General features: G+C 38.6%; 2 protein-coding genes and 1 pseudogene across 2 annotated transcripts; all 3 read left to right on the forward strand.

Annotated features, from left to right (window-relative positions):
* Positions 1–190: 190 nt before the first annotated feature.
* Positions 191–3,337, forward strand: LOC113047158 (histone acetyltransferase KAT8-like). Its single transcript, XM_026208442.1, has 11 exons — positions 191–585; positions 800–874; positions 958–1,136; positions 1,248–1,301; positions 1,438–1,602; positions 1,964–2,053; positions 2,182–2,322; positions 2,402–2,495; positions 2,584–2,734; positions 2,861–3,015; positions 3,106–3,337. The coding sequence occupies exons 1-11, from the start codon at positions 246–248 to the stop codon at positions 3,168–3,170; spliced, it is 1,509 nt and encodes a 502-aa protein (XP_026064227.1). The 5' UTR covers positions 191–245; the 3' UTR covers positions 3,171–3,337.
* A 943-nt stretch (positions 3,338–4,280) lies between these two features.
* Positions 4,281–8,866, forward strand: si:dkey-16l2.17 (serine protease 33). The gene is made up of 7 exons (XM_026208443.1): positions 4,281–4,624; positions 4,744–4,807; positions 4,905–4,928; positions 6,455–6,620; positions 6,695–6,966; positions 8,177–8,343; positions 8,417–8,866. The coding sequence occupies exons 2-7, from the start codon at positions 4,765–4,767 to the stop codon at positions 8,663–8,665; spliced, it is 921 nt and encodes a 306-aa protein (XP_026064228.1). The 5' UTR covers positions 4,281–4,624; positions 4,744–4,764; the 3' UTR covers positions 8,666–8,866.
* A 1,122-nt stretch (positions 8,867–9,988) lies between these two features.
* On the forward strand, positions 9,989–20,130 carry LOC113047156 (RNA-binding protein FUS-like; annotated as a pseudogene).
* Positions 20,131–20,162: the final 32 nt, after the last annotated feature.

The following is a 20,162-nucleotide window of genomic DNA, read 5'->3' on the forward strand; positions in this document are numbered from 1 at the left end:
TATATATATATATATATATATATATATATATATACATAATACACGCGCGCGCACAGGGGATGTATAATTACAAATATAAATGTATAATGTGTTTATTCTTGTTAAAATATTTTATATAAAATGTGTATGTATCTATATAAGTTAAACAAAACAGAGGCACTATTACACAAAACAGACCAGGACTAGATTCGTTCTGCGCATGCGCGAGTCAACGCGGCGTGCGCAATGTTTTCAAATAGACAAAGATGTCTTCCGTAACGATGTCGATGTCAAACAATCGCCACCCAAACATGAACAATTCATACGATAACTGCGGTTCAGAAGAGCGAATGGATGTTGAAATAGACGTTGGTCACGCTGGAAGCGACCGAGGAAGCTTGGAGACGGGAACGCGAGCGACATGTTCATCAAACGGCAGTGGCGGGGAAGAGGACGAGGCGGAGGCCGCGGATCGAGAACGAGAAGCCGCGGGCTCGAGTACTCCGCACTCAGGGGATGGGCTGTCGCACATCGGCGGCAGAGAGCAGGAGGTGTCCGTAGAAATCGGGGGGACTTATCTGTGTCAGCGTGCGGACAAAACATGGCGTAAGCTCAAAACGGAAAATGCTTAGTATTATATTTTTTCAGAAATAATTAATTTGCCATTTGTGGTTAAATTCTGTATTACTTCTGTATTATAATTGAATCATTATCGTTACGAAAACATGATTGAGAAACTCATAAGCGACAGCCCATGCAAACCCCAAATGTGCATGCACATACATTTTATTTATTCATTTGTTTTCTTCTTTTCTTTCAGATTCAGCAGAGGTTATTCAGTCTCGGCTGAATGAGCAGGAAGGCAGAGAAGAGTTTTATGTCCACTATGTTGGATGTGAGTGGAACTGCTTTACAGATGCTTTACAGGTTTTTGTATTACAGATTCAGTGAGCACAAGCTCTGTTTTGTCATTGGCAGTTAACAGACGTTTAGATGAGTGGGTTGGAAAGGCACGTTTGGCCCTGACAAAGACTGTGAAAGACGCAGTGAGAAAGAGTGTGGAGGAGGGAGGTGGAGGTGAACTCGTGGACCAGCCTGAGAGGAAGATCACCCGAAACCAGAAGCGTAAACATGACGAGATCAACCACGTTCAGAAGGTACCTGTCATCACGTCTCTGCACATGCTGATCAGTGTTGTGTCTGAGGAAGGCCACATCAGTCTGACAGCAACATGTGTAATTATTTGACTGCTTGTTTTCTTCTCTCAGACGTATGCAGAGATGGACCCCACTACAGCAGCCCTGGAGAAAGAGCACGAGGCGGTATGAGGGGGGCAACATTTGCATACCACACTTGCTTTGCATCCTCACACTGCTTATGGTGTTTACATCAATGTCAGTAACCAACTATGTCTACCCGTTTTCTGATTTTTATCCAAAATGTTGCTTTTATTTTCAGATCACAAAAGTAAAATATGTGGACAAGATTCAGATTGGGAACTTTGAGATTGACGCATGGTACTTCTCTCCTTTCCCTGAGGACTACGGAAAACAGCCCAAGCTCTGGATCTGTGAATACTGCCTGAAGTATATGAAGTATGAGAAGACTTTCAGATACCACCTGGTCAGTCCACACAATGGTTTTTTTGTTGTTTCACACAGTAACGTCTGTTATTAAACCATAGGGGGTGCTATACATCTGTGCTGATGAGTTGAATGGCTTGGAATAGAGTGCAGCAGTGACTGCTTGCGTCAACTAAAAATCAACAGGATTTTTCCAGTGGATTTTCTTTTTTTAACAAGTTTTTTTTTTACAAGTATCTGTTCTTAGATCAGTGTTGTTCATTGTCGATCAGCTGATTGTGTTTTGTGTGTGTGTTCGTTTTATAGCATTTCCGTCTTCCCGGAGAAAGTTAATGTTCTTGCTGAATTTACACTGTCTTTTGTTTTGCTGTTTCTTTGTTCCTCAATGGCTCCTGTTTCAGTCGCAGTGTCAGTGGCGTCAGCCTCCAGGCAAAGAGATTTATCGCAGGAACAATATCTCCGTGTACGAGGTTGATGGGAAGGACCATAAGGTGAGCCAGATCACACCTGCCATTAAAATGAAGCATAGAAACGAATTATTTTGGGACTGATTTCAAATCCCTATGCAGCTGTATCTTTTCCCCACAGTTTGTTGTTATCACTGTCCTTCTCGCTGTAGATCTACTGTCAGAATCTGTGTCTCCTGGCGAAGCTCTTTCTGGATCATAAAACGCTTTACTTCGATGTAGAGCCATTCATCTTCTACATCCTCACTGAAGTCAACAAACAGGGAGCACATATTGTGGGTTACTTCTCTAAGGTGAAGTGTTTCTTTGGTTTGTTTTTACAGCGTATCTCTGTATTTGTACCTCGATTAACAATGTATTCTTGATGAGCAGGAGAAGGAGTCTCCAGATGGGAACAATGTGGCTTGTATTCTCACTCTTCCTCCATACCAGAGAAGAGGATATGGAAAATTTCTAATTGCATTCAGTAGGTTTCACCCCTGATTCACCTCTCGGCAGATGTTCCCTTCTGATTTAAGCACATACACTGATAACTGGAGTCATACTCTTCTCAGGTTATGAGTTGTCTAAGCTGGAGAGTACGGTGGGGTCTCCAGAGAAGCCTCTGTCAGACTTGGGGAAGTTGAGTTACAGGAGTTACTGGTCTTGGGTACTTCTAGAGATTCTGCGCGACTTCAGAGGGACGCTGTCCATCAAAGACCTCAGGTACACATCCAGTCCCAAATACAAGAACAAACCTGCACGTAAACAAATGCATGAGGTTGCATGCAGAGTTAACTGCCAAGGCTTTGATGAAGAGATTTAACTAATGCATAATGTCTGCACCCACAGTCAGATGACCAGCATTACTCAGAGTGACATCATCAGCACACTACAGTCTCTGAACATGGTCAAGTACTGGAAAGGTCAGCACGTCATCTGTGTCACACCAAAACTAGTCGAGGAGCATCTCAAAAGTGCCCAGTACAAGAAACCACCAATAACAGGTAACAGATCTGCCCCTTTTCTATCCTTTGCTTTGTATATGTGTTAACATGCTTTTAAGAGTTTAAAACATTTGCATTTTGTTTCTACAGTGGACACACATTGTTTGAAATGGGCTCCTCCCAAACACAAGCAGGCCAAGTTCCCTAAAAAGTGAACGTGGCAAAGACGGAGAGTGAAACCGCCCCTTCTCCCAAGATGTTTTTCACAGCTAACCTAAATATCATGTAGAAATACTTTCTCCACGAGGGAAAGATCTAAGATTGTACATTTGCATTGTAATGAGTCTGTTATTTTTTTTAAATAAATGAATAGTAATATTCATGTCATTGTTTGCGAGTCATCTTTACTTAAAAATGAACATTTCAGTGCAACAGTATGGTAGGCCTACTTCAGTTATGTGTTCTGTGAGCTAGTTTAATATTATACCAGACTCCCCGTTATCTTCACACAACTTTTGGATGAAGAAAGTTGTAAAGTCAAGCTACATTATGCTGAATTATTCATTTGGCAGTATAGAATTACTGATGTACATGAAGCACCTGTCTGGCTTTTAGGTGAAAGTTGATCCCTATATACACTATACTGAGAATAAGTTATGTTTGTGTGTATAAGATAAAGAGGGTCAAATGACTGACCCTTCAGCTTGAGGAACAATAACTTGGTTACAATAATACTTAAAGGATACCACTGATACTGAACCTTATACAGTTTCATTCTTATTAATGGAAAATTATTTAATAAAGCTTTATTTATATTTAAATAAAATGTTATATTATGTATTCTAGATGCTTCAAGGTAACCATGGTGTTTTTGGCAGACTTCTTCTAACCAGTTATTTGTATAACCTTGGTTTTAATGTGAATACAGTGATTAAAATATGGTTACTCTAGTGATACAATGACGAATTAGTTGTTACTGCTGTTTTACTAAAAAAAAAAAAAAAACTTTTTTAGTTTTCATTATGAATCTAAATAGAGAAAATGTTGTTACAAGATGTTATACATTAAAACAAAACTAACTGTATTTAAGTATTTGGAATATGCATAATTATTTAGACTGTAAAACAGCGTGAGAAAAACTACGGCAAAATACTATTGTGTGGCGTGAGAAAGGATTACTTAGAATTGAGTTCATTATTACCAAAAAGACTCTCAATCTAACCGAGAGACACGCAGGCCTGCGGCGGGACCTGTGCTCTCCTGATGAGTCTTCTCTCTGAAGAGAACAACGGGCGCATTATTTCGGGAGGAGATTGAGACGCGCGCTGTGATTGGACGCTGGCAGCAGGTAGAGACGCACAGGTACTTCAACGCATTCTCTGGCAAGGGAAGATTCCTGCGTGTTCACTCGCTGCTCTTTTCTGACTTCTCGAGCACATCACCTTCTTTGTCTTCAGCTCTCAGCAAATGTAAATGAATGTCGGAAAGAGACGAATATGTTTCGTTCTCAGAGCGAGGCTTCATCAGGAATCTCTAACCTGGCCTTTAGATGTTCGAGGACGTTTTCTTGTGCGTTAGAAGATAACCTTTTAAAGTTGATTGACTTCTTCATTGTTCGGATATAAGTGACTGGATTATTTTTTTGAATATAGGACCTCTAACATTATAAGTGAGTTTTTGAACCTTAACTGTTGATTAACAATGTTGGTTAGTTTTTTTTTGTTGTTGTTGTTGAATAAGAGCCCAATAAGTGTAAATTAGTTTATTCATGAACATGATTATTTACAGAAACTTGTCAAACTGAACAGAATGACTGATTCATGGCTGCAGCTCCTTGTCTTGATGTTAACGGGTAAGTCTTTGGGGTGCAGTAAATGTATTTTGCTAACTATTTGATTCAATGCATTCATTAAATTCATCATTTGTCATTTTGTGTCTTAAAACATCAGGTCTGTCGACATGTGTGGCACAAGGTAAACATATATATATATATATATATATTTTTTTTGTTATTAATTTAATATTTGTACTCATGTTGTTTTAATAATGATGAGAATTGAAAAAATTATGTGATAAGTCTTAGTACAAAAATACTGGCACCAAATACTTATTTCAGTAACAAAAATCTTCAAATATTTTTCCAGGTAGAATAATATTTAAAGGTACACAGTGTAAAATAAGACATAACTTTCTATTATAAAAAAAATAATAATTAAATAAAAATAAATCTTTTATATTGTCATGATTGTTTCTGTATTGGTATAACTGTTTTACTGTTTTCTTGTCACATGACTCCAAATTGTCCTTCTATGTCAGTTAAAGTTAGAGTTGGGTACCGTCTGAATTTCCTCAATTCCAATTCTGATTCTTATCGATTCACAGTTTCTATTACAATATGGTTAAAAAAAAAATGAAGTCAATCATTTAGATTTAAATTTAGATTTCACACATATTGATTCTGTGTCTCTTTTTGCAAAACATATAATTGGTGCTGCATACCATAAACAAAAATCAGCTAACTAGATGAAAACGGGAGCTGTTTACACTATTAAAAACAAAGGTGCTTCAGCATGCCATAAAATAACCTTTTTGTCTAATTGGTTCCTTAAAGAACCTTAGAGTCTAAAGAACCTTTCTGTTTCACAAAAGATTCTTTGTGGTGAAAGAAGGTTCTTCAGATCATAAAAAGAAAGGAAAGAGATGGTTCTTTAAAGAATCTTTAAATGAATGGTTTTTTGTGCTACCAAAAATGGTTTTCTATGGCATCACTGTGAAGAAACTTTTAAACACTTTTTGTGTGTGCAAAATACAGTTGCACGATTGCACGAAGGGAAAAAAAATTGACAACTAAACTAAATCTCATTGAATTTATGAATGGAATGATTCAATGACTCACTCAAGATTTACTTGTTTCATTACTGGATACCGGTTTTGTTTGAACAAATCTTCTGAATGAATGATTCAACAGCCCCTTTTCACCACCTAAAGACAGAAGATGCGCACACAAAAATGGATTTTTATTTTCAATTTAATTTCTTTTTTAAATAATAACAAAATGTTAAGCTAAATTATTTTTGTCCATTTACATTATGAATTTGGCAGATTTTTATTTTATTTTATCCAAAGTGACTTGCATTATATTTGAAGCCTCATTTAGATTAAATCCAAATGACGTTCACAAAGTCCAAACTTGACTTGACTTGAAACATGTTCAGAGTAAAGGAAAAGCTCATTTTTGGTATGAATTTCGTTTTCGTGCAGTTTTAATAGCTCAATAAAGCAGAGCATCACGTCGTCACGTCTTTGACCTTTTTAAACCTTCTCCTTCTTACCCACAAGAGTTTTCACTCACACTTATGCTCCTGTTTGTGTAGCTCCTCATTAATACAGTGAGAAGATGTAATGATACTCCAGGGGTGTTGTAGGGCAGATGTGATCTGGTATACACAGTCTCTACCATGTATGTACACTAAATCTCCTCTGACCTGTTCATGTTAAGTGTGCGGCAGGCCTCCGCTGGGGACGCGTATCGTGGGAGGAGCTGAAGCACCAGCAGGGGCGTGGCCATGGCAAGTGGACATTCAGTTGGGAGCCAAAGGCCATGTTTGTGGTGGATCCATAATTGCAAAAAATTGGGTCCTTTCTGCTGCACACTGCTTTCCTAAGTATGTCTTATATCCTATAACCAATGACAGTGTAGATTATAGAGAAGTTAATGTTCTTTATCTTCTATCCTCAGCCCCTCAGACGTGTCTACGTATCGCCTGTACATGGGACGCCATCTGCTCAATGGCTATAACCAGTTTGAGATGGTCAGTCAGGTGCAGCAAGTGGTCGTTCCAGAAGGATACTCAAGCCCTCAGGAGGGCAGAGATGTAGCTTTAGTGCAGCTGCGCTCTCCAGTCACCTGGTCAGACAGGATCCAGCCTGTGTGTCTGCCATACGCTGGGTTCCAGTTCAACAGTGGAACCTTGTGCTACGTCACGGGCTGGGGATACACTCAGGAGGGTGGTAAGAATCCATCATAAAAGACATAAGGGGAAACTAACAGATTTTACTTATTAAAGTCATGCCAAAGGATGTGGATTTTTCTTTCTTTGGAGTGACAGCTGGATTTCCGTCTCATTTCTGTAGTGGTAGGAGGAGGAGAAATAGTTAAAAAGCAAGAGCAATGAGTAGAGCACATTTATTTCACTGAACTATTGATTTTTCAACTTTATTGACAGTATAGGTTCCACATCTGGTGAAGATCTTTAGGGTCGGGACAAACTGACCAAAAATCACACTGAAAATCAAAAAAAAAAAAAGAAAAGAAAAGCTAACCTTAAACAATAATACTTCTCACCTATTACGAAAACAAAAACCTGTCTTCAAAACTGATTTATATATAATTTGTACTTTTTTCCATATATAATGTAAATATTATAAACAGTATTTTAACTGTTTTAAAACATTTCTGTGTCTCTTCCTGAAGCTCAAACAGTAGAGCATGTTATAAGCAACACCAAAATCATGGCTTCAGTTTCCAGCGAACTGAACAAACACACATTATCTGATAAAAACGTATCTTGCCTTCAGTGCAATGCAGGTCTTCAGCTGCCATATGTACACTGTATAAATGTTAATATCCTCAGAAGTTGGGACGCTGACATTACGAAATACATAAAAAAGTTTCTATTTAGAGTCTATAAAGCTGTCTTCAAGGATGAAATAGACCGGTCAGATTGACCCTCAAACATCCTAATCGTAACAGAAATTTTGCATGAACAGTAAATTCGACAACACGTCAGAGTGCAAGCATGTTCAGGACCCTGAGAAGACAGTTTGAAGAAAAACATAAGTTTTCCAGTATTTCTAACATCTCTGAAATCAATCCAGAGCATAATATAAGATTCAGAAGATTTATTTATTGTCCTCCAGAGTGAGAAGAAAAAAAGTTTCCTGATGCCTTGCATTTATGCAAATTGCCCATTGCTTCTGCATTGACAAGATTAAAATGATTTGACATGGAAATGAGAGACAAGAGATAAGACTGCTTTCTGTCAGTAGCGAATACATGTATCACATAGCAGTCATGCAAAAAAGAAAAAAAACAATGTCCAGACAAAGCCTTCCAGCTTATCACAGATCTATTCCCTATTTTATGTTATGCTAGTTAATGTTTTGGACATTTTGGTAATTATTAGCATTTTGCGTTTGTCTCTGTATTGTCTTTAAATAGTTTCTCTCGGTGGAGTCGGGGCGCTTCAGGAAGTGCTGGTGCCCATTATCAACCAGTCCTCCTGCCAGTCAATGTATCAGATATTGTCATCTGATTTAGTACCAGTCAACATCTTATCAGACATGATCTGTGCTGGATACATGGAGGGAGGCAAGGATTCCTGTCAGGTATGTGAGACTATCACACTGCCATTGTACTGACTATATCTACCATGTAAATAACATGATTTGTCTCTCACAGGGGGACTCTGGAGGCCCTCTGGTCTGTCCTGGTGGCAATGGGACTTGGATTCAAGCTGGAGTTGTAAGTTTTGGACTTGGCTGTGCTCAGAAGAACCGGCCAGGAATCTATTCCAGAGTCTCCAGCTTCGCGAGCCTCATCAGGAGCACAGTTCCAGAAGCTCACTTTCTCGGTCACGCTCAGAGGAGTCAAAGTCAAACGCTTCTGGTTCTTGGCCTCTCTTGTGCATTAGTACTTTTGAGGAGATAGTATATTAGTTAAGTATATATACAATGTACATGTGAAACACAGAGTCAAGTTTTGAAACACCACAGGTTTCATTTGTGTGGCATTGATTTGCCATGTTTTACATGCTTTTGTGGGGCACAAGATGTACCCAATGCTGAGCTTCATGGGTATTGAAAATTGTTTTTTTAACAATAATGTAATATGTGACATGTTTTATGATAGAGAGATCTGGCTAAGCACAGATCTAGCTGTTATATACTGTTGTTACTGTGAATTATATTTCTTTCATTCAGTTTTAGTAATGTCACCAAGACATCAGAACACTGTAAAATGCCAATATTCAACCGGATAAATACAATATCATTTTCTATTTCTTGTACTGATAATTTGTACTGAAAAATCAAAATGATTTGATTGCATAAGTCATATTATTGCACACTACACCTTTGTGTGTTCCGCTGTTTTCGTTCATTCATTTAGTAACAGTATTGTAACTTCTTAAATAATTATAGGATGTATATTAAATTAGAATGCCACCTGTGTTTTCCCTTTTGCTGTCTTTTTATTTATTGATGTTTATTATCTTTAGGAAGCACAGTTATAGCCATTGCAAAAGCCTTTGAGGTTTTTTTTTTTTTTTTATGCATCATACCTTTTGGGACTCACATATACCTAAAGATTTAACTCTGTATGGTACAGAGTTGCATTATGGCAATACTTAATTTCTATTTATTTTCTTTTTATTCTGAAAAAAATATATGGGAGAGATATATATATATATATATATATATATATATATATATAATACAATATGTTAATGAAAAGGGATTGCCTTAGACTACCTTAAGGCCATCCCTTTTCATTAACATATTGTATTATATATATCTCCCATAGATGTGCTGTTTTTAAGTCAAATGACATTTGAATGTTCCTTCAAAACACTTTTCTCACTGTCAGCTGAACATTTGTTGAAGTGCTCCAGAAATTGCTCTGTTAACCGTTTTTCTGATCATCTCATCTCAAGGGCCATTTTTGTATTTATGGCACCATGTTTGGTTAGTTATTTTTTATTCACAAATCAACATGGTTTAACATAGTTTAACTGTAATGATTATTTATTTATTTGAAGTGTTTATTGAAGTATAGTTGTATTTATGTATGAATAAGAAAATTATTTATTATTTTCAGAAAATGAAAACAGCAGTATTTCACGGAAAGGGCAATAGGAAGAGTGTATAGTTGGCTCTTCCGTGTAATGACAATATGTAATTGCACGTGTTTACTGTATAATGGTAACTTTAGTGTCAATATTGTGTAAAAATCCAGATCTGAACGGATGATAGTGTGACATCATCCCCGGTGCCGCCTGCAGGCTCACGCCGACACAACCGCGTCCGTCTCCGTGCAGCTGCGCAGTTAATATCGGTAACCGAAGGTGACTGACTGTGCAGCAATTTTCAAACTGGTCTTCTGCAGAAGCATTTTAAAAGATTTCAATCGCGATTATGGCGTCAAATGGTAAGAAGATCTGTTCAGTGCAATATGATTTCGCGTTTTATTAAAGTGTATAGACTGCGTAAACACAGAAACTGATGCAAAACGCTACTCGCAGTTTTCCGCAAATAGGTCACTTGGCATGGGTCACTCGCTCTTGGTGAGGACATTTAGTGATGTACTTGTTAAAGAAGCCACAGACGTATTTAAAGCAATTATGGTTTAATTTATGAAAGATAAAAACGAAGAACATGTCGGCACCCGCCATTTTGTTTGCAGCTCTTTGCTGGCTTGTTCTAGTCCTACTGACCTATATTTGCACCGGACCCACTCTATAACAATTTAAATTCCGTTTCAATAAATTTAGAGTGTTAAATATGATTAACGTTAATTAGCTCTATCTGGTGTTCTCGACACCCCACATACACTCGACAAAACTGGAACGCTTCCATTACCATTAGTGCGTTATGTGAGAGATACGGTTATTTGGGAGCTTGTTTACTTGTATGAAGAGGATAGTTCATTGTTACCTTTGACTTCTGTTGGATGGACCAAAACAAACAACCAAAACAGAAGACAGCCCATACAGGTTTAGAATGACATGGAGGAATAAATAATGACATATCATTTTGTTGGAAACTATACTCTCTACTTTATCTTCCTAAGGCCGACTTAGACTGATTTCTGATCTCCCAAATACTTGTAAATGACCAAAATAGCCACCATCTAACGTTGTCTTTTCCCTTTAGATTATGCCCAAACCTCAGGCCATGGGTAAGTTTACTGCATCCTTCCCAAAGTGGTGTCATAATATTTAACGATTGCTCACATTCATGATTAAAAAAAATAAATTTATGTTGCTGTGCCCAGTTACGGTGGTTATGGAGGACAGTCCAACCAGAGTTATGGTCAACCCTCCGGCCAAACCTACAGCCAGCAGAGCTATGGCGGATACAACCAAAACCCAGAGAGCAGCTCTTCTCAGGGTGGATATAGTTCCAGCTATGGACAGTCCCAGTCAGGTAGTAGTCATTGTTGCCTCCAATTTAACCAAACATATTGTGAATAGGCCATCTTTTGCTATCATATCTAAATCCTTGTGGTTTTATAGGAGGATATGGGTCTCAGCCCCCCTCTCAGGGCTATAATCAGTCCAGTCAGTCCTACAGCTCTGGAGGCTACAGTACCAGCAGCCAGCCTCCTCCAGCTCAAAGTGCAGGCTACAACCAGCAGTCCTCTTATTCGGGCTATAACCAGCATCAGTCTGCTCCTCCATCTGCCTCTAGGTCAGATTTCAGCTGGATGTCAGTGTGTCTATAGCTAGTTTTGTTAAAGATAATACTAGTGCTCAGTGTTGTTGTTTTTTAGTGAACAGAATGTGATGATATTGAGTGGAATATGTTTAACCCATTTTGTGTTTCAGCAGCTATGGCAGCAGCTCGCAGTCATCTGGCTACGGTCAGCAGCAGCAGGAGGGTGGGGGTGGATATGGTGCCAGTGGGGGTCAGTCTGGAGGATACGGGGGCAGTGGAGGACCAAGTGGTGGATACGGGGGTAGTGGGGGGCAGCAGCAGTCCTCTCAGCATGGAGGAGGGCCTTACAACCAATCTCCCAACTACAGCTCTCCTCCACCTCAAAACTATGGGACACAAACTCAGTACGGACAGGGAGGTGAGCTTGAGAGACTCGCTCGGCATATAGAATTGGGTGGTAATAGGAACTAGTACAGTTTGTAGTTCAAAACCTAAAAATAGAATTGGCTTTTTACAACAAGCAACTCAACTTGGCTTAAATATTTGCTTCGTTTATTTATGTTGTAGTACTAAACAAGTAATTCTAAGCACAACCCGTATTGACTATTAAATGAAAGAAGAAAAAATATAAATTTCCGAAGAAATATTACAATTTTGCATCTTGTTACTAAATGAGTACTATAATAAGCTCAAAATATCAACCATGTTTAATATCTTCTGACTGGATGGAATCATGGACAAAAAAAAAACACAAGAGTCTATGGCCATCATATGCTGTGTGGTTTTCTGTTAAATCTGTCAACTCAAATATGCAAACTATAATTCGGGGGAAAAAATTTAGGCCAAAGTCGTGTAGTGTCTTCTAGCATTTATACCACAACAAATGTAATCTAAATTTAAAAGTAGCGGAAAAGAGCATGCACCGTTTGTTCTCCAGCATTGGTCAATATACTTCCAATCATCAATATAGATCAATTAGAAAAAACTATATGGTGTCAACAATCCTACATATCTACTTCTTTCGAAGTACTAATGCAGTGTCAGACTGGAATGTGTAAGGCAGACATGATGTATTTCAATCTCAATGTGTTGGATTTCTGTTGTAGGCTACGGCCAGGATTCCCCACCAATGAGTGGAGGAGGAGGCGGCTATGGGGGCCAGGAGGGTGGATATAGCCAGGATGGTCGAGGTGGACGTGGTCGCGGAGGTGGAGGTGGCTTTGGAGGTCGAGGAGCGGGTGGGTTTGACAGAGGTGGCCGTGGAGGACCCCGTGGCAGAGGAGGAATGGGGTAAGCAAATATTCACCTCGCGCACTTTTCCTGTCACCTTCACTGCATAAAGTCCACCTGTATGCATTCGCGTTTCATTTAGGAAAAAACAACAGGTAAAAGGTTAAAATAGAGCCAAAGGTGTTGCACCTTATCAACTGGCTGGGCTGATAGTAAATGGTGGCCTAGACTTCAATTAACTACAGTTAAAGTGTCTTGAAATGTGGTGTAAAGTCACGGTCTACACAAAACATTAACATGGAGTAAAACTTGATGCATAAAATGCATCCAATTATGAGCCAGAATGGTCTGGTTTATGATTTATTGGTGATGCTCACATTCATGTATTTACCTTAAATGATACATGATGTTAAGCTGGTACCGGTGTGCTGAATATTTCCATGTCTTCACCCTTCACTAGATGGAACCAGCCAAAGGTTCACATAAAATTATACAAAAACCAATCGAAAGTTGCAATAAATGACCAGGTCTTTATAAATGAATTATGGGTTTGGACGTGACCTTTCCTATGACAACAAGATGATCATTTTACTACTTGTCTGTGGGAGTGCATCACATCACTTTTGCCTTCACACGTCCACATTGCTCATTGAGACCGAAAGTTTAATACTGTTATAATTGATGATATTTTTTTAGGTTTTATTAACCTTTTGTTTACATGTAGTGTTAAAGTATAGTACATTGTTTTCATTATGATTTCTCATCAGTTATGCTTTTACTGTTATAGTTTTCAAGTACTTATAAGTAAGGACTACTGAATGGTATTTAAGTTTAATCCTATGTTAATAGGATGCATATTATGTTCTGATACCATTTCAAAAAGTTAACATGCAGAGTATTGTGAACGACTGTATTGATTTGGCCTTTTTTTTTTCTTTTTTAATCCGCATTGAAGTGTTTGAGTTATTGGTGTAAATTGATTCGGTATGATGTTTTAATGGGAAAAACCTCTTTCTATCACTACTTGAAAGTGAGGACATGAGTGTTAGAGTGCTAAAATGGTTGCTTGTTTCTGCTTCTGCTGCATTTTTTCCCCCAGATACCAAAACCAAAGTATTGGCACATGCATAGTATCGAGAACATACAGTCTTTCACAAACATCCCAAAATTGTATTAAAGTGCCCCGTTATGGATTTTTGAAAATGATCTTTCATGCAGTGTGTAACACAGTTGTAAGTGAATGAAAACATGCTGCAAAGTTTTCAATCTGAAAGTGCACCATGTATAATGTTATTGTCTCTCAAGAAAGAGACACCTCTGAATCATTGAAACGAGTCATTTTTAAAACGAATCCCAAACCACTTCATGTTGACATCAACGCACACTTGTTGCTTGTGCAAACTAGGGAAAACTTTATTTTGGCTTTGGTCTGAAAGAAAATGCTAGTTCATTCTTTGCCACTGGGTGCTGCTTTTGGAGCGGTAAAAATAGCTGTTTCCCCAAAGCACACATGCTTTTGTTGTCCACAAAGCAGCACTGCGCTCAGAAACACTGCTTTATCAGGCATTACAGGCAAAATGAAATTAAAATGAGATCAATCACCGCAGATTAGCCTCACGCAAAGGAGGGGTTTGTAAAAATGAATCGTTGAGCAAATAGTTTGGGAGACATTGAGCAAATGAGGTAAAAATGAATGCATATTTTAAGAAAATGAAACTGTTTTTTGACCTTGCATGCATGTCAACCTGATGTTGGGGACACCCAAAACCAAAATATGAATCTTTCATAACCCATAATAGGGGCACTTTAATGGGAAGGTTAAATTAAGATAACTGTTTGAAGCAGCAGATGGCTGTGATCTCACATTCTGGTCCACACCTTAAGGTGCTGTCATGTAAAAACACTTGTTCTCTAAATCTTCTCCATCCTCTCCTACAGGATCATTGTGTATTGCAATGCTTTAATGAATCTTTAAATCTCCTCCTAGGCTGTTTTCTACAAGGTTCAGCGGTTTTAGGCTTATCCTTTTGAAGAGGATAAAACAGAAACACAGGCTCTAGAAAGCTGGGAACTGGGAAAGATTAGCTTCAAGAATAAATTAGGCATGTGTGACTATCAATCAAAGAATTAAAAAGACTTATGGGCAAAACAAAAAAAAAAGAAAACAAAAAGGTTTTGCATTAGGGAATGTTTAAAGATCCTTTCATATCTTCAAAGGATCCTAAAACAGTATGGAACAGTTGGTTTAATCCAAAAGGGGGGAGAGTTGTCACATCAGTCATGTCTCTATTAATTTAAATGCAAAACTGAATGCAGTGTGTGCAGTTTCTGTCCAAAGTAACAGAACATGGATATTTTGGGGTGAAGGTCCTGGGTTAAAGAAATGATAATAGAAAATAATTAATTTGGTGAAACAAAATGATTGAGTTCACAGATGCACTGCAAATCTGTACGGTAAATAAAAATTATGGTAATTATTTTGAGCAAAATGGTTATGATATAGGGCCCCCACATGTTTTTGGGAAGGATATATCAAAAGGGTTTCCCAGAAGCCCTAATGGGTTATGGGGAAAGGTGAACCTAGTGAGAGGGGACAGCAGGATGGGGGGCAATGGGGATCTGGTAGAAAAGATGATGGAGATGGGTGGGGCCTTTCCAGCCTCAAGAGTGAAATGGGGCACAACCCTCATCAACCTTCAATTCGTCTCGCTTCTCTCTCCTTCTCCGTCAGAATGGGTGATCGTGGAGGATTCAATAAGTTTGGTGGTAAGTGACAAACTCTTTAAACAAGGAAATTAAGGGGTTTAAAGAGATCCTGGTCAAAGGGGTGGAGTGGGCATCTGGTTGTGTCACAGACAAACTTGCATTAAAGACTACACTGAAGTGAAAGTGGTAACCTCTTGGTGTGTGTGGTAAACAACTACGCTTTAATAGATTTAGCAAGAGCATGCTCATTATGGATGGTTAAGAAAGAAATGCAAGCTCATTTGAAAACCTTCACAGAAAGAAAAAAAAAATCTTTAATTCGGTAATTTACTTCCCCTCATGTTGTTTAAAGCTGCGGTAGGTAACTTTTGATGCTCTAGCGGTTAATAAACAGAACTGTTTGCGTCTTGTGGAAGAACATCATAGCCGGACCTACTTCTCTCTGTTTATGTCTATGATGAATCACAAAGGTCTTGGTTTAATCCGCCGCGGTATCCCCGAAGCAATCTAAAATAGTCCGAATATAAACACTTATTATAGGTGCACCCTAGTGATTCAAGACAAGGTAAAAACACGGTTTGGAAAATGGATTCATGGTGTACTCGCTTATTATATAAATTTTTCTACATTTTGAACACAAACTAAGTTAAGGACCGCAGCTCTGATTGGTTGTTTTTTACCGGGAGCGCATGACTTTCTGCAAATGGCAATAGGACCACTGGGAGGAGCCAGAGGAGCTTGATTTTTTTCACAGATTATCTGTCTCATATTCTACTGTCAGGGCATAATGACAGGTTTAACAAAAGGTTTTTACAAAAGTTACCTACTGAAGCTTTAAGTGTAAACAACATTTTCTTCTGTTGAACATAACCTGTAATTTAATTTTTGGGGTGAATTATTGCTATTATTTCAACATTCTTTCTCTTGTTAATGTTTCTACACACTTCAAAAACATCCTCAATATAAGGAACAAATATAAGGAATATTTAGGAGTAGGAGTCTATTGAATCAGAAGCTTTTGAGCTGACTCAGAAACATGGAACAAAATGGTTACTACGTGATCGTTTTGGTCACTCCAAGTGTATTGTTGTGGTTTATTATGTACTTTTATCAAAAAGAACCATTCTGTAGCTGATGTGCAAAAATAGTCCGTTGTGTTGCAAAAAATACCTTTTTTTCTTTTTCCAATGCTTGCATCTACTGTGGCAGTATCGTTTTGTGGCGGTCGGACAGTAAAAGTGATACGCACATACCTTTATCAGCTTGACTGTTCTGACAATGCATGTAATGCCTCAACAATCATTCAAGTCAATTTGAATGAAAAACTTCAATACACTTTACTTATTTTACCGGGGACCCTTTATTTTTTTTAGAACCACACACAAATATAATATTGTTAGAATTTACCTTGAAGAATCCAAGTTTTTTTTAAAAATAGTTTTATTTTGAATCTTACTTTTTGTTTTACCCAACTTCTACTCTGAGCACTTTTGCTGTTTAAAAGGTGGATTCAGGTGGCCAACAACTGGATTCTAGAGGTAGTCCAAATCCATTGGTGTCAGTTGGTTTTAGTGTTGTACTTGTCTGATAAAGGTCCTGATGGAATAATTCAACAGGAACAAGTATATGATCTAAAACAACAGGAATGGAGACCTGGAGATAGAAGGGGTCCATATTGCAAAGCATGTTCACAATATATAACAATTTGAAACATGCGTAATATGTTCATAATTGCTTGAACATGACGGCATCGGCTGGAAACCAACATGCTGGTATTCTTCACATGGTTTCTAACTGGTAACTACGTCAAATGGCATCTAAAGGTATAACAAGGTGTTGAAACTTATCTGGCTAGCTCAAATACAATTTGATATGCAACCAGATCCAGTGAAAATTGTCATGGGTTTCGTATGGAAAGAATATTTGCTGGAGATGGTGGATTGTATGGGACACTTCAAGATGATTTCAAAACTTGCTACACTTTGGGGTAAAGGAACATCAGGCTGTCTAAAACCTATTTCCTAATGCTGAAAGTACAACATATGGGTTTCAGGTTTTTTATTTATTTTTTTATTTTTTATGATAACTTCAGATTAGACTGGTAAAATGTGTAAGGTGGTTCATCGTCGATCATCGTAATCTTAAAACGTCAGTGGTGTTGGTAACTATTCTAATGGTTTGCCAAATCACTTACAGTTGTGAAAAATGGTTGCTTAACCTGGGAAAATCCAATATCTAGATGTGCACAGAGAGCAAAAGCAGTGACACAGCCCAGTGTCTGACTGTTTGGAAATCTGCTTTTGCGGGATGGAGGATGAGAACCTTATCATATGGCCAATAAATGTACGGTCATTGACGTAATGTGTCCAAATATCACGTATTACTGTGATGTGCAGTTCTGATGATGGAGTTACTCCTCAATAAAAAGGTGAATGATACTGGTTTCAAAGTGGTATCCAGTGGTATTTTAAGGTGGAATATTAAAAGTTGTCTTCATTGGCTGTGCATGTTTAAAAGTTGACCAAATACCTACAACTAATAAAGATGACCAGAAACCAACAACAACAAAAGACCCAATCGCTGCTCTTTGCTTAGCTGACAGTAAAAGGATGGTTGCAGGGGTTTGAACTAGACGGTTATTGCATGGTTTCCGTTTTGCAATGAGGGATAAAAAGTCACTACATGGAGTTGTCTGAGATGTATTTCGGATTGCCTATGAGTATAAATCAAGCTACAACTATTGGTACGGGAGGAAAGAATCTCCTACTTGAGACCTTGGGCTTCTTCAAATGTTGGCCAGTTTTTATCAGTTTTGAAAATGTGTGGTGTTGGTTGGTGCTTGTGTGGTGTTCCTCTCTCAAATATCCAGCTACAGATGTGCATCAGGCTCTGTTTTCTATATCTGGAGTATACATTATATATAACTGATTATGGTACAGAAGTATATGACCGGCAAAATGATTAAGAATGAGTAATGTAAGTGTGTGTAGTTTGTGTATTTGTGTACATATGTAATATTAATGACCGTTCCTTTCACTTCAAAGGGCCCAGGGATCATGGAGCTGGTGGGCCCAATAGTAAGTAATCATGTGTATGTATTACTTGCATTATTAGACCATTTTCCAGTCTGATATAAATTATAATTTTTTATACAGTGCAGGAGCAGGATAACTCTGACAACAACACCATCTTTGTACAAGGTCTTGGAGACGACTACACCGTGGAGTCCGTAGCAGATTTCTTCAAACAGATCGGCATCATCAAGGTGAAAAAGAGAGAGAAAACCGCCACTGTGCAGCAAACTATCTTTGCATAGTTCTCCTCGTGTTAATATGAGTTTGTGTTCTCACACAGGTCAATAAGAAAACCGGATTACCCATGATAAATCTGTACACAGACCGAGAGACAGGGAAGCTTAAAGGGGAGGCCACGGTTTCCTTTGATGACCCTCCTTCTGCTAAAGCAGCCATTGATTGGTTTGATGGTATGTTGCTCAGAGTCGATCATAATAGTGCCTAAAACAAGTGTTTATTTTCATTTGTTTCATTTTTCCCGGACATCTAAGTCGCATCTTTCCTCCTCAGGTAAGGATTTTAGTGGAAATCCTATCAAGGTGTCCTTCGCTACCCGCAGAGCTGAATTTGGACGCGGCGGCGGCGGCAGCATGAGAGGGGGTCGTGGTCGAGGAGGTAAGATTATAGCTTGCTGTGGTGTTTTAAATCATCTCCTTTTTTCTTTAGTCTTTTTGTTTTCCTGACATGGTGGTCTTCTCTTCTCACAGGGCCGATGGGCCGTGGGGGATTCGGGGGGGAAGAGATGCTGGTGGTTTTCCAGGCAACAATGGTGGTGGCGGCAGCGGTGGCCAGCAAAGAGCAGGAGACTGGAAATGTTCAAACCCGTAAGTGTTAGTTTGTAAACGCTCACCAAATTGTGAAGCGTTTACGGTTACACAATACAAATTATATACAGTGCACTCACGTAACGTATTAAATACTACATCAAACCTCAACTGGTGGCTTTTACGTTAACATTATTGTAATGTTGCTTTTCTCTCGTGTGGGCAGAACTTGTGGTAATATGAACTTCTCGTGGCGAAATGAGTGTAATCAGTGCAAAGCTCCCAAACCGGAGGGAAGTGGAGGAGGAATGCCACCGATGGGAGGTAAAGAGAAACATTTCTGCTGAGGAGAACAAGATGCTGCAGTCGTGTGTGACCGAGTGAACTCCTGTGTCTGTCTTTGTAGGTGGTTTTGGTGGAGACCGGGGCAGAGGCGGTTTCGATCGAGGTGGTTTCCGTGGCCGTGGTGGCGATCGAGGGGGCTTCAGAGGAGGGAGGGGAGGTGACCGCGGAGGATTTGGATCTGGCAAGATGGACTCAAGGTGAAATTACTGATGATTTACACTCTTGCACATGTTAAAATGTTATTTAGCAGAAAACTGATTTTCAATATACGGTGTTCATCAGTGAAAAATTTATTTAATTGCATGTGTTGTGTGTTTTCAGGGGTGAACACCGACACGACCGCAGAGACCGGCCTTACTAATGGGAGCAATTCTCTTTTGACTTTAATTCGATGTGGGACCAGTATTCACTCCACTTCAACATGTATTACCTTGTTGCTCATGTTTTGTGTTGTATGTTGTCAAAAAAGTGTTTTTGTTTTAGTTCCGGTAATATGATTTTTTTTTGTGTTCTCTCTATTCTGATATTCTTGATCAGTAATTTAGTTTTTTCTCTCTGAATTCGCTGGTGTTTAAATCACAGTTGTATTATTTGTGCAGTTTATTAAATGTACTTCCTTTTGAATTTTTTTGAAAACCGTTGTTTAAAATTC

The sequence above is a fragment of the Carassius auratus genome, chromosome 28 (assembly GCF_003368295.1).
Source record: "Carassius auratus strain Wakin chromosome 28, ASM336829v1, whole genome shotgun sequence".
In the NCBI taxonomy this organism is placed as follows: Eukaryota; Metazoa; Chordata; class Actinopteri; order Cypriniformes; family Cyprinidae; genus Carassius; species Carassius auratus.

Excerpts from the sequence above, each read along its gene's own strand:
- LOC113047158 (XM_026208442.1), top strand. The coding sequence starts at position 246 with ATGTCTTCCGTAACGATGTCGATGTCAAACAATCGCCACCCAAACATG. Across the intron at positions 1,137-1,247 it reads AGATCAACCACGTTCAGAAG|ACGTATGCAGAGATGGACCC; the intron begins GTACCTGTCATC and ends TTCTTCTCTCAG. Across the intron at positions 2,054-2,181 it reads TTGATGGGAAGGACCATAAG|ATCTACTGTCAGAATCTGTG; the intron begins GTGAGCCAGATC and ends TTCTCGCTGTAG.
- si:dkey-16l2.17 (XM_026208443.1), top strand. The coding sequence starts at position 4,765 with ATGACTGATTCATGGCTGCAGCTCCTTGTCTTGATGTTAACGG. Across the intron at positions 4,929-6,454 it reads GTCGACATGTGTGGCACAAG|TGTGCGGCAGGCCTCCGCTG; the intron begins GTAAACATATAT and ends GTTCATGTTAAG. Across the intron at positions 6,967-8,176 it reads GGGATACACTCAGGAGGGTG|TTTCTCTCGGTGGAGTCGGG; the intron begins GTAAGAATCCAT and ends GTCTTTAAATAG.